At 38.0% G+C, this 14,708-nt stretch overlaps 1 protein-coding gene across 1 annotated transcript in view; it reads left to right on the top strand.

Annotated features, from left to right (window-relative positions):
• The window catches only part of DAAM1 (dishevelled associated activator of morphogenesis 1), a 189,700-nt gene that overhangs the window by 149,809 nt on the left and 25,183 nt on the right, over positions 1-14,708 (top strand). Inside the window, exon 16 of the mRNA XM_058162958.1 lies at positions 14,308-14,411. Within this exon, the coding sequence (XP_058018941.1) occupies positions 14,308-14,411 (104 nt within the window). The remainder of the gene's footprint in view (positions 1-14,307; positions 14,412-14,708) is intronic.

Here is a 14,708-nt window from a genome sequence, read left to right as displayed (position 1 = left end):
TTGATGTTTGCTTTGGCATAACAATGTAAATAAAATCTTGGAGCTACAGAAATATTTGGCTTTTTTATTCCATCAGCAAGCCTAGGTATTCTATCAAAGCAAACTATATTATTTCTTAACAAGGGTAAAAAAAACTTCAGAAGCAGATGAGCCAACTTCACTTGCTTAAGAAGTTCAGAGTCATTTTTCAGAAGAGGTCTGATCCATTCCCTGAAGAGTTGCTAAGGCACACATTATTGAAGGGAGCAAGTTTTTCAGTACAGTCATACCTCAGCATTCAACTGCTTTTGTCAAATTTGGTATTTGACATGTTTCGAAGCAGAAATCTTGTACCAGCACACGTCTTTCTTCCAGTAGTTGAAGTGCAAAGAAGAATTTGCTGACGTCAGCTGCCTCGTCACTTGCTATTTCTTCTGGCCGAAATAGCGGGTCACTTGGTAAGTCACATGGTTTTCTCAGTACTCATTGATTTTAGTTGTCAGGGTTCCAAGTAATACACCCATAACAAACAGAACTCTCAGGCAGGTAAATTCCTCAAAGAACAGTTTTATTGGATATATCATATTAGCACAAGCTGGTGAAAACTGACTCTGAATATTCCTGCAGTTTCCACCTAATTAAAAGTAATGTTTTCTCCCTTCCCCAAACAGTCAGTCACATGGTCCAATCAAGGTGTTGTCCAGTTGCCAAGTAACTTCACTCCTTATCTCTCCGACCACCTATGGGAATGTCCTTGGTTCCCAGGAGAAAGTATTATGTTTTGGCTACAAACCCCAGCTACCTCTATTCCCCTCTCTCTATCCCTCAGCTCTCGTGTGGCAACACTGAAGCCTCAAAATGGCCTGTCAGGTCAGCTTCACGGTTGACATTAGTATTTGTTGCGTGTTCCAGAATAAATTACCAATGTAATTACCAATGAATTACCACTGTAACCCACTTTAGTTTCTGCTTTTTCTGTGAAACAATATTATGAAAATAGATATCTGTTGTTGAAATGGAATTTTCCCTAGAACTGATGTGTGCCACTAGGTTTTTCGCTTTTAAATCAGAATGTACTGTCCTCATACTTGATGATTATCACTGATTAACAGAGTTTTAAAAGGCAATTTTTGGATATTTGGATTGACTATCATTCTTGGAATCAATATAGTGACTTTCCTAAATGCTTTGGTAATACATAATGCTAGACTAAATTGTTTTGGCCTGATTCAATAGGCAATTCTAATATTCTCATGCTCTGCAAGGTTTGGGGGATTGCCAGAATTTCCATATTGTTGTTTTGATGGCGGCTGAATAGCAATGGATGCAACCTTATTTCCATCTAAACCTTGCTAGATTTATTTTGATACTGTTGTTTAATCAGATGTTTTTCAAGCTTTTGCAAATAGCCCTAAAATTGTTGAAGCATGATATAAGCATCTTTTAAGTAAATGTTAAATAATAGTGTATGACTCTTTTGGAGCAACATCTAGCAGATTGAACATGCTATGTTAATTAGCTTGGATTGGGATAGTTTTGATTTTCTGAGCTAGACTCAGGTATGCTAAACACTTTTTTTCTTCATTTGTAAATATTTGTGCAGGAAAGATTGGCATGAATTTTGGGAAAGGATTGTTTTACTTTGGGGAAGCAAATTTTTGCGTGCTTCTTTGCAAAAGTGGGGAAAAACATTGATAGTAGTCTTGGTGCTGCCAATTGTCTACTAACATGTCTCGGCTTGGGCTTTCTTTAAAATTAAATAAGTGCATAAATTTAAAAAGGTTCAGCTATTGACTTGGTTGCTTTAATTTTACACATATACAGTATATAAACATAGTTTGCGAGCCAGTTTGGTGTAGTGGTTAGGGACTTGAGTTAGAAACCAACCAGGAGATGGTGAGTTTTAGTCCCATTTTAGGCACAAGCCAGGTGGGTGATCTTGGGCCAATCACTTTCTCTCAGCCCTAGGAAGAGGCAAAGACAAACAATGTTTGAAAAACATTGCCAAGAAAACTATGGGGCTTTCTCCAGGCAGTCTCTGAGAATGGACACAATCAAACGGAAGAAAATCAAGTTTAATATAGAACTGCACAATATTGCAGTATATAAACATAGTTTGCGAGCCAGTTTGGTGTAGTGGTTAAGGACTTGAGTTAGAAACCAACCAGGAGATGGTGAGTTTTAGTCCCATTTTAGGCACAAGCCAGGTGGGTGATCTTGGGCCAATCACTTTCTCTCAGCCCTAGGAAGAGGCAAAGACAAACAATGTTTGAAGAACATTGCCAAGAAAACTATGGATTTCTCCAGGCAGTCTCTGAGAATGGACACAATCAAACGGAAGAAAATCAAGTTTAATATAGAACTGCACAATATTGCAGTATATAAACATAGTTTGCGAGCCAGTTTGGTGTAGTGGTTAGGGACTTGAGTTAGAAACCAACCAGGAGATGGTGAGTTTTAGTCCCATTTTAGGCACAAGCCAGGTGGGTGATCTTGGGCCAATCACTTTCTCTCAGCCCTAGGAAGAGGCAAAGACAAACAATGTTTGAAGAACATTGCCAAGAAAACTATGGATTTCTCCAGGCAGTCTCTGAGAATGGACACAATCAAGCGGAAGAAAATCAAGTTTAATATAGAACTGCACAATATTGCAGTATATAAACATAGTTTGCGAGCCAGTTTGGTGTAGTGGTTAAGGACTTGAGTTAGAAACCAACCAGGAGATGGTGAGTTTTAGTCCCATTTAGGCACAAGCCAGGTGGGTGATCTTGAGTCAACCACTTTCTCTCAGCCCTAGGAAGGAGGCAATGGCAAACAATGTTTGAAGAACATTGCCAAGAAAACTATGGATTTCTCCAGGCAGTCTCTGAGAATGGACACAATCAAGCGGAAGAAAATCAAGTTTAATATAGAACTGCACAATATTGCAGTATATAAACATAGTTTGCGAGCCAGTTTGGTGTAGTGGTTAAGGACTTGAGTTAGAAACCAACCAGGAGATGGTGAGTTTTAGTCCCATTTAGGCACAAGCCAGGTGGGTGATCTTGGGCCAATCACTTTCTCTCAGCCCTAGGAAGAGGCAAAGGCAAACAATGTTTGAAGAACATTGCCAAGAAAACTATGGATTTCTCCAGGCAGTCTCTGAGAATGGACACAATCAAGCGGAAGAAAATCAAGTTTAATATAGAACTGCACAATATTGCAGTATATAAACATAGTTTGCGAGCCAGTTTGGTGTAGTGGTTAAGGACTTGAGTTAGAAACCAACCAGGAGATGGTGAGTTTTAGTCCCATTTTAGGCACAAGCCAGGTGGGTGATCTTGGGCCAATCACTTTCTCTCAGCCCTAGGAAGAGGCAAAGACAAACAATGTTTGAAGAACATTGCCAAGAAAACTATGGATTTCTCCAGGCAGTCTCTGAGAATGGACACAATCAAGCGGAAGAAAATCAAGTTTAATATAGAACTGCACAATATTGCAGTATATAAACATAGTTTGCGAGCCAGTTTGGTGTAGTGGTTAGGGACTTGAGTTAGAAACCAACCAGGAGATGGTGAGTTTTAGTCCCATTTTAGGCACAAGCCAGGTGGGTGATCTTGGGCCAATCACTTTCTCTCAGCCCTAGGAAGAGGCAAAGACAAACAATGTTTGAAAAACATTGCCAAGAAAACTATGGGGCTTTCTCCAGGCAGTCTCTGAGAATGGACACAATCAAACGGAAGAAAATCAAGTTTAATATAGAACTGCACAATATTGCAGTATATAAACATAGTTTGCGAGCCAGTTTGGTGTAGTGGTTAAGGACTTGAGTTAGAAACCAACCAGGAGATGGTGAGTTTTAGTCCCATTTAGGCACAAGCCAGGTGGGTGATCTTGGGCCAATCACTTTCTCTCAGCCCTAGGAAGAGGCAAAGGCAAACAATGTTTGAAGAACATTGCCAAGAAAACTATGGATTTCTCCAGGCAGTCTCTGAGAATGGACACAATCAAGCGGAAGAAAATCAAGTTTAATATAGAACTGCACAATATTGCAGTATATAAACATAGTTTGCGAGCCAGTTTGGTGTAGTGGTTAAGGACTTGAGTTAGAAACCAACCAGGAGATGGTGAGTTTTAGTCCCATTTTAGGCACAAGCCAGGTGGGTGATCTTGGGCCAATCACTTTCTCTCAGCCCTAGGAAGAGGCAAAGACAAACAATGTTTGAAGAACATTGCCAAGAAAACTATGGATTTCTCCAGGCAGTCTCTGAGAATGGACACAATCAAGCGGAAGAAAATCAAGTTTAATATAGAACTGCACAATATTGCAGTATATAAACATAGTTTGCCTCAGAATGGCTATCTCCCTGCCCCTGTAAATCAGTGCCCCACTCCTATGTTTTCTAAAATTTCATCTCTCGTCTCTCTTCTCACAAATTTGACATGAACCTCTCTGGGAACTGCATGCGTGCGTGCATATTGTGAATTAACTCTATAAACTCGATCCACATCCAATTCATGAAATCAACACCTCTCCCAAGAAATTCTCCCAACAATTTAGTCACAACATCTCTCAAGTCTTCTTGGTCCACTTCTTCCAAATTTTGAAACCTAAGGAAATAAGACATTTTATCCATCTGTGGTCAAGCACAGCATTGCCTGTCGTCTCCTCTCTTTTCTGTACTGTCCTCATACTTGATGATTATCACTGATTAACAGAGTTTTTAAAAGGCAAATTTTGGACATTTGGATTGACTATCATTCTTGGAATCAATATAGTGACTTTCCTAGATGCTCTGGTAATACATAATGCTAGACTAAATTGTTTTGGCCTGATTCAATAGGCAATTCTAATGTTCTCATGCTCTGCAAGGTTTGGGGGATTGCCAGAATTTCCATATTGTTGTTTTGATGGCGGCTGAATAGCAACGGATGCAACCTTATTTCCATCTAGACCTTGCTAGATTTATTTTGATACTGTTGTTTAATCAGATGTTTTTCAAGCTTTTGCAAATAGCCCTAAAATTGTTGAAGCATGATATAAGCATCTTTTAAGTAAATGTTAAATAATAGTGTGTGACTCTTTTGGAGCAACATCTAGCAGATTGAACACGCTATGTTAATTAGCTTGGATTGAGATAGTTTTGATTTTCTGAGCTAGACTCAGGTATGCTAAACACTTTTTTTCTTCATTTGTAAATATTTGTGCAGGAAAGATTGGCATGAATTTTGGGAAAGGATTGTTTTACTTTGGGGAAGCAAATTTTTGCGTGCTTCTTTGCAAAAGTGGGGAAAAACATTGATAGTAGTCTTGGTGCTGCCAATTGTCTACTAACATGTCTCGGCTTGGGCTTTCTTTAAAATTAAATAAGTGCATAAATTTAAAAAGGTTCAGCTATTGACTTGGTTGCTTTAATTTTACACATATACAGTATATAAACATAGTGTGCGAGCCAGTTTGGTGTAGTGGTTAAGGACTTGAGTTAGAAACCAACCAGGAGATGGTGAGTTTTAGTCCCATTTTAGGCACAAGCCAGGTGGGTGATCTTGGGCCAATCACTTTCTCTCAGCCCTAGGAAGAGGCAAAGGCAAACAATGTTTGAAGAACATTGCCAAGAAAACTATGGGATTTCTCCAGGCAGTCTCTGAGAATGGACACAATCAAACGGAAGAAAATCAAGTTTAATATAGAACTGCACAATATTGCAGTATGTAAATTGTACAACTTTTTTTAATTTTCAGATAGCAATAGATCAGATTTCAATTAAATTGCTGAAAATACCATACAAAGACAAAAGAAGAGGTGGAGGAAAGGAAACTAATCATATTAAAGCAATTTTCAAATATAATTTATTTAAGAAAGAATTAAATACAATTGCTGAAAATGGCTCCATTTGGACTAATAGATTTCAGTTCAGTAATTTGTATTATAGCAAGTTTGCCAAACAACAGCAATAACCATACTGAACCATACAGTTCAGTAAGTTTTGCACCTAATGCAGCAAATTTTATCAAACATGTAGTATATGGTCGTTTGGTGGAATTCTGGTGATGATTCAGGACCCTGTTCGATCACATCTAATTAAATTTGCACAATAGAATATCCCTTTTGCAGATTATTTTCATTTTGCTTTTCAACATGCTGTTGAAGCATAGCCTCAAAAAAAAATATTGTGATATAGTTGTACACTTTTTAATTGCCAAAGAAGTCCCAAGGAACATCTCAGAGGTTAACTGATTCCCAATACTAACTATAGTAAGAAGGCCCTGGCAGTGTTGATATCCACATAGTCTGAACTACCCTTCCTTGGATTTCAATGAACCTACACTTCCTTGGCTGATATTCAAGAGAAGAAGCATTGGCCTTGGCTAATACTTTGATAGTAAACCACCTGGAAATTCAAGGTTGTTGACTAGATTAGGAAATAAACAAAAGAAGAAGAAGATGGTAATGGTGAATTATTTCTGTAATATGGCCAAGGAAATTTATCGATAAAGTCACTAGAAGTCAAGCTCAATTCCAGGGCATTAATAATTTTTACCATTTACAATTTTAGGATCATAAGGCCATGTTTACTTTGGAAGTTGTCATTCAAACATTTAACCAAGGGCCTTGCTGGAAAAGTCTAGTATAGATCATAGTCCCAAATATTCAGGAGAAATAAAATCTATATCAATGATGTCATGCAATATCCCTATTATGAACGTATACCCTATTTCTTTGTATTTTATCACCTTATTGTATTGTATATACCTTGGTGTGAGGAACTCTGTGTATTATTTCCCCTGCAAATAAGGTTTCATATCAGCACATTTAAAGCTTTAAAACAGCGTAGGCATTTTATGTTAAATCTTCCATTAAAAAGGAAAGAAAGCTGTGTTAACAGTGCTGCGTTATGCTTGGATTTATAAGGAAAAGCTATTTTTTCATAAAGGGGTGAAGAAAAAGTCTGCTTCAATTTTTCTGTTAAGGGAAAGGACAAATAAAACAGAATACTGTCTTGCAGGCAGTATGAAAAATGCATTCAAATATCCTGCCTTTGAATAAAAATCAGAATTCAAGGCCATTTCATAATAATGTAGAAGCAAAGGCAGAGTATATTATCAAGGTATTATGTTCTCACTGAACAAAATGATAGTTTGCTTAACTGTGATTAATTGAAGGCAAGACAATAAACAATGGATGGAAACTAACCAAGGAGAGAAGCAACCTAGAACAAAGGAGAAATTTCATAACAGTGACAACAATTAATCAGTGGAATGACTTGCCTGCAGACGTTGTGGGTGCTCTATCACTGGAGGCTTTTAAGAAGAGACTGGACAGCCATTTGTCTGAAATGGTATAGGGTCTCCTGCTTAAGCAGAGGTTTGGACTAGAAGATCTTCAAAGTCCCTTCCAACGCTATTATTCTATATTCTATGATTAACTGTAATTGGCTCGGTTGCTACAGCAACTAAACTATAAATCATAGTTTAGTTGCTGTAGAGTTGGGTTTATACACAGTTGGGTTTATACAAGATGCTAAATCAAATGCAGACACCTTACATTGTGCCTTATCACTGCATGAACTTACCCAGTGAATACTATAGTACTTTTTTATTCATTTATTTCATTTTGTCACAACAGTATACACAAACATCGACATAAAACAACAATACATCATAAAAGAAAAAAATATATATAAGCAAAAGCATGTAACAACTATGTTAATTTGATATAATGAAGGGAACAATATTATTCACACTTTTATTATTCACACATAGGACAGGAACGGTAGGCACTTTTGTGCTCTTATGCACGCCCCTTATAATCCTTTTAGGAATGGGGTGAGGTCAATAGTAGACAGTTTTTGGTTGAAGATTTTGGGGTTTTGAGTAGAGACTATAGAGTCAGGTAATGTGTTCCAAGCGCTAACTCTGTTACAGAAGTCATATTTTCCAATCAAGTTTGAAGCGGTTGACATTAAGTTTGAATCTATTGTTTGCTCTTGTATTATTGCGATTGAAGCTGAAGTAGTCTTTTACAGGAAGGATATTGCAATAGATGATTCTGTGTGTTAAACACAGGTCATGTCAGAGTCAGCGGAGTTCTAAGTTTTCTAATCCCAGGATTTCAAGCCTGGTGGCATAAGGTATTTTGTTGTTTTCGGAGGAGCGAAGAACTCTTCTAGTAAAATATTTCTGGACGCGTTCGATTGTATTAATGTCAGAGATGTGGTATGGGTTCCAGACGGATGAGCTGTATTCAAGAACTTGTATTCAAGAACTGTATTCAAGAACTGTATTCAAGAACTTGCTGCACATTCATGTCAAATTCACACTTTATTTTTCCAAGATGTGTATTTAACACAGCTTTGGCAAAAAAATACTAAAATATTTATTTCATCAAGTAGGAGAAAGGATGAATTTTGTTTTAAGGTTGTCAAAAAGCAAATGCATGGCGTAGGAATGCTTTGCAACTCTTAGAATTGCAGTTCCCTGCATGTATGTGCCAAAAATGTTGGGAAATCCAGCGTGATAGCACAGCTGGCCATTCCTTTAGCTGTACCTAGGTGATAAAATGCTGTTGAGGGTGAACTGATTCATTATGTTATCTTCAATATTTGGTCAGACTGAGCAGTTATTTCCACACAAGATTGTTTATACAGGATACCTAGGAATTTGGTTACTCTGCTTTAGGAAAAGAGTAATGAGAATGTTAAGTATTTATTTATTTTTCTTAGACTGTCCAATAGCCATAGGTATCTGGGCAGTTTATAATAAAACATTGTACCTGAATGTAACCACATGTCTGCAACGTTCACTCCCTCCAGAGATGCAGTTTGCTAAACAAAAGGGGAATTAACTTTTGTTATTACCTTGAATTTAGCAATTCAGACATAATAGAAAAAAGAACGCTAATATTAGTGATCCTATTGCATTGAACTCTAAAAAAACACTTCTCTTTTGTTTTGCTGTTACAAGAATAGAGAGTTTTAGGGAGATTTCTTTTTCTCCAATAGAAGATGATCCTCCATCCAAATGCATTAGAAGTTGATTAGGAAGAAAATAATCAATCTGAAATCATGGGGTCATGGGAACCGCGTAGTGGACAGAGACAGAAAGATTCCAATAGAGCAGTTGAGATCAAATTAGGCTATCCCTATGCTAGTTGTGCTGTTCAAACTTAGAAAAAAGCTTTTGACCTTGAAATACAGGTCCAGTACATTGGGATTGGCCTCTGAAGTAAGCTGATAAATCTGAGATACATTACATTTTGAAGCAGATAGGTGTTTGAGATCACATTCCAGTATATGTGTGAACATGTGATCATTCTCATTCCCTCTCTCTCTTTCTACACACACACACACATACACACACACACACACAATTACCCCTTACCCATATAAATAGTTACAGACATATCTCCCTCATTCACCCATCTTCCTATATAACGCTGAGCTTGTCAATCGAAAGGTCGGCAGCTCGGCGGTTCGAATCCCTAGTGCTGCCGTGTAATGGGTGAGCTCCCGTTACTTGTCCCAGCTTCTGCCAACCTAGCAGTTTCGAAAGCACGTAAAAATGCAAGTAGAAAAAATAGGGACCACCTTTGGTGGGAAGGTAACAGTGTTCCATGCGCCTTTGGTGTTGAGTCATGCCGGCCACATGACCACAGAGACGTCTTCGGACAGCGCTGGCTCTTCGGCTATGAAACAGAGATGAGCACCGCCCCCTAGAGTCGGCAACGACTAGCATGTATGTGTGAGGGGAACCTTTACCTTTACCTATATAATTACATAAATATATACATTACATAGAGAGACACGGTGGCTCAGTGGCTAAAACACTGAGCTTGTTGATCGAAAGGTCGGCAGTTCAGCGGTTCGAATCCATAGTGCCACATAACGGGGTGAGCTCCCATTACTTGTCCCAGCTTCTGCCAACCTAGCAGTTTAAAGCACATAAAAAATGCAAGTAGAAAAATAGGGACCACCTTTGGTGGGTAGGTAACAGCATTCCTTGTGCCTTTGGCATTAAGTCATGCTGGTCACATGACCACAGAGATGTCTTCAGACAGCGCTGGCTTTGAAACGGAGATGAGCACCGCCCCCTAGAGTTGGGAACAACTAGCATGTATGTGCAAGGGGAACCTTTACCTTTATACATTACATATACAAACTCACCCCTTCTCACTTCCTCAGGGACACAAGTATATATTCACTTGTGTCCCAGCCATCATCATCTGCTCACCAAAAGCAACAAACATGCTTACATATAATGGATGCCTGGACCAAGCAATGAGATCTCCTGATACAATTATACATTGTGTTCAGGGCCTGCCAAGCACATATGCATCCACAGACATCATATTACTAACTGCTGTGATAGATTATATAGGTAGGGCAGTAATTCAGCCTAGAGAGGTTGAGTCACATTATCCAGACTGCCAGAATTAGAATTAAAGTATTGTGTGGATAATGCAGAAAATAAGGCAATAAAATTTAATTGTTTGCCAGCCCTGGTTCTAACCAGAGAGCATTTCTGCTCAATGTCTCCAGGTGCCTGGTGAGAAAAAAAACATTAAACATAATTTGCACACATCATTAAAATATTTATATTTAGCTATTCAAAAGGCTTTCAAGCATCATGTTCCCTTTTCAGTTGTTGGATTTCCAACACTTTGCTTTTAGAAATGTGTCATCCATAAGACTTATTTGGCAAAGTTGTTGTTATCAATAGTATTGTGCATGGATTCAATTCAGTCTTTATCAACCATGTTTGGAAAAATGGGCTTGTTAATAATATTCGGTACTTACTCTGCAATTTTTGCAAACTTTATCTGCTTTAGTCCTCCTAAGCCTCCTATAGTCAAAGGCTCTGGTTAATTTATGGTTCTGATTTAATTCCAGTGACTTTTGTAATGCATATGAAACCTATCATAGTCACTATTATAGAAATTCTCAATACTGATCATTCCAGGCAAGGAGCGTATTTATTTATTTATTTATTTATTTATTTATTTATTTATTTATTTATTTATTTATTTATTTATTTATTTATTTATTTATTTATTTATTTATTTATTTATTTATTTATTTATTTTAGTTAGTTATTAAATGTATATGCCATCCATCTCACCGTCCAACATCATTCTCGGTGGCTTACAGTGCCATCATTTCAACAGCACTTGTTTTCATCCAAGATTACACTGAGCTAGCAGATAGTTCTTTTGCAGCCAAATTGCAATCATGCTGATCCTCTGTGGTTGTTCTCCACTCTATTAGTGCTATTGTTGAGATGCTCGTACACAAGCATTTATATATGGGAAGAGAAAGGGCAGCAGCCTCATGTAGCTTAAGAAACGGTCTCAGGCCAAAACTCCTTAAGGTTCTGAAATGTTTGCTTTAAAACATCATTGTGTGAATTGGCCTGTGGGAGACAACACTTGCTGAATCCCTCATTAGTGTGGTTGCCATCCCAATGTGCCCTTCAGTTGAAATGTGCATGACCAATGAATGAAACTGCATCTAAACTAATGCCTGTTGCTTGCCTCTGACTCTCTTTTGTTGTATTCCTTACACTAACCTCTGTTGTACCGTGCTTCTTGGATTGCATTATAATGGTCATAGCTGATACAGCCAAAATGCTACGGAGATTGTTTAGTTTTCTGTTTGCAAACTGCACAACATATATCCTTCCCAACTGTACTTTGACTCTTTTCTCTGTTTTTGTTTTGTGGTTGTTCTTTTTTTTTTTTTTTTGCTGTGTCCACTGAACTGCACACTTTTTTCCTGCCTATCCCCATGCTTCTGCTCTGGCTATAGGACTTCTTTGTGAACAATAACTCCAGACAGGTAAGTTTGCTTCTGCCCAGATCTTCAGCTGGATGAGCAAGTAGTTTGTGCTGATATGGTCAGCTAAATAATTAAATGCATTTTTGTTGTTTTTTAAAAAGCTTAAGAAGTCTGATTTTAGTAGGATTTATTTTACTGTGCAGAATTATTTCACAAATCATTTAGTGGTTTATACTTTGGGACAGTGCTAATGTAGCCTTATGTATATGGAAAAAATAAAATCATTTAAAGCAGAGATATAAAAGTACTAAAGTTTTATGTCTCTTACAATACTGTGACAGTTTAGAATCAGTCTAATGTTCTTGGGTGGCTTTGACTTGTTCTTTACTTACTCTCATCTTTTTTTTAATCTTTTTTGTTTTTTTTGGAAAACTGTTTATTTGCTTTTCCAATTGGGCAGTGCTTTATTAGACAATTCATTCAGGAAGGGTTGGGGTGATCAGTGGAAAATGGAACTAACTCCTTTAATTTTGAAAGATCTGGTGAATATTAAGGTATATAGCCAATGGATAAAAAGTAATTATCATAAAGTACCTGGCTCTATCAAAGAGTGCTTTATGCATAAATATCTCTCTGTGTGTGCATATGTGTATGTATGTATGTATGGGTGTGTACATGTGTATGTGTGTGTTTCTCAGCAGATGGCAGCATCTGTCTGACCCATTCAAGCTAAACAAGGTCTAGAGCGGCTAGTTCATGGAGAGACATTTTTAGGAAATTCTAGAGCTATACAAGTAAGTTAACTTGGTGTCTTTCAAATTTTGCAACTTTAAATTGTGTGGATTTCAACTCCCACAGTTCCAGTTTCTGGGAATTGAAGTCCATACATCTTAAAGTCACTAGGTTTGAAAAACACTGGGCTAGACTGTAGAAGAAAAATCTTGGAAGACAAACAACTTCTGTGTCGCTACAAAGAAGCTGTAAACATATATATATGAGTATATGTATGTATGTGGACTGAACCAACTTGAAATTTGGGCTGCGTTATCTCAGATTTTCAAAAGGATTTGGATGAATATTCCAAATTCCTTCTGTGACTTCACTTAAACAATTGTTTAGTTATGTTGAACCAGCTTTTCTCCAGAATCCTCAGATACGTTTGATTTCATCTGTTACCAACCTTGAATGACAGTCTGGCTGGATTTGACAGGGCATGAAATTAGAAAAGACTGCTGCCCCAATGAATCCATTTATGCTTGTCCATTCTTGGATTTGTACCTACCCATGTTATTCCCCACCCACCCACCCATGTAACTGAATCATGATCCTATCACCTTTTCTTAAGTTACAATTGTTGAAGACCAGATCCTTAGAACATCTGCTTTGCACCCAGAGGGTCTCAGGCTCAAGATCTTTGATATCAAACTTGGGAAAAATTCTAGTTGAACATTTTGGACAGTTTCTGCCAGTCAGAAAGGATGATGGACTGGATGGATCAAAAATCTGATTTGGCAGATAACTTTCCACCTCTTTGTTCAGTGTTGAAGCGGAAAAAGCTTTATCTGGAATTGGAATAACTTTTTGTCCATCCCAGTAATATCTGCTTTGACAAGCTAAAGTCTGTCACACCCAGGCTATTACACATCTCAGATTTTTACACATATCAAATGGAAATATTAGAGACTAAACTTGGGATCTTTTGCATATGAGAAGGCCATTGTACAAGGGCTCTTCCATTTAAAGTGTCATGAAAAGTTTCCTTTGCAATATTCCAGCTGATAGCAACCAACTCTAAATAAAATGTCACAACATATCCAAGAAAAGACTATCTGTGCTCCTCACTGTCTCTTGTTTGTGGATTCTTAAATCTTTGTAGCTGGATAAATATGTATCCACTTGTAACCAATAGCCTATTTTTTTCCCTTTTCCTGGATAACCTTCCAATTTATGAAATAGATTATTGTGTTTTAGTTACAGTTTAATGGGTGGCCTTAGTAATGCTTCTTGATTGATGTTTGAGATATTGTTTGAGACAGTTACCTCCCATTGTCCGATACGTCCAGTGCGCGTCCACAGGGAGGGTCTTCTTAGGGTGCCGTCGGCTAGTCAATGTCGGCTGGCGGCCCCCAGGGGAAGGGCGTTCTCTGTGGGGGCCCCGGCTTTATGGAATGAGCTGCCGGTGGGACTCCGCCTCCTCCCTGATCTCCGGACCTTTAAGCGCGAGCTCAAGACTTTCTTTTTTCACCAAGCGGGGCTGGCCTGATTGATTTTAGTATGGGGGTTTTAGTGGGTTTTAATAGGGTTTTTACCAAGGTTTTAGTTTTGATAAATTTTAGCTAATATTTTAAGTTACAGCGATTGAATCAGTTTTTTAAATTTGATAGTGTATTTTAAATTTGTTGGGATTTTTGTCGTTTTATTGGCTGTACACCGCCCTGAGTCTTCGGAGAAGGGCGGTATAAAAATACGAATAAATAAAATAAAATAAATAAAAATAAATATTGGCATGTGCCAGAACTTCTAAAATATCAGTGCACATCTACTTATTAATAGATTCTTTCCATGCCTTTTGTAGAAAGAAGACTCCATTGATGAAACACTGAGTTCCAGGCATAAAGTCAAGGAGCTTTCAGTAATAGATGGCCGGAGGGCTCAGAACTGCAATATTCTGCTCTCAAGGTATCACTAAATGCATTGTCCTTCTTTTGTAAGAACAAGTTCTCCTGAGCCTTTCTATGGAAGACCTCCTCTGAAAGATTGAAAGTCTCTTTGATGACCACGCCTCTTTTAGGTTCATTTTCTTTTACAGAGACAGAAAGCGTTCTATATTTGCCTGTAGCAAAATAGCTTCATGGAGGTTGCAACTCCCAGTGGCCACAAATAGGAAATGAAAAGCAATGGATTACTAAGAGGGTCTAAAGTGGAGTCAACCCAAAAAGGAACTCCATTGTGGCTGCAAGCTCTTCTGGCATCCAT

This window comes from Ahaetulla prasina, chromosome 1, assembly GCF_028640845.1.
Source record: "Ahaetulla prasina isolate Xishuangbanna chromosome 1, ASM2864084v1, whole genome shotgun sequence".
NCBI classification, from domain to species: Eukaryota; Metazoa; Chordata; class Lepidosauria; order Squamata; family Colubridae; genus Ahaetulla; species Ahaetulla prasina.
Note: the sequence above shows the minus strand (reverse complement) of the source record. Positions and strands in the feature narration are given on the sequence as shown.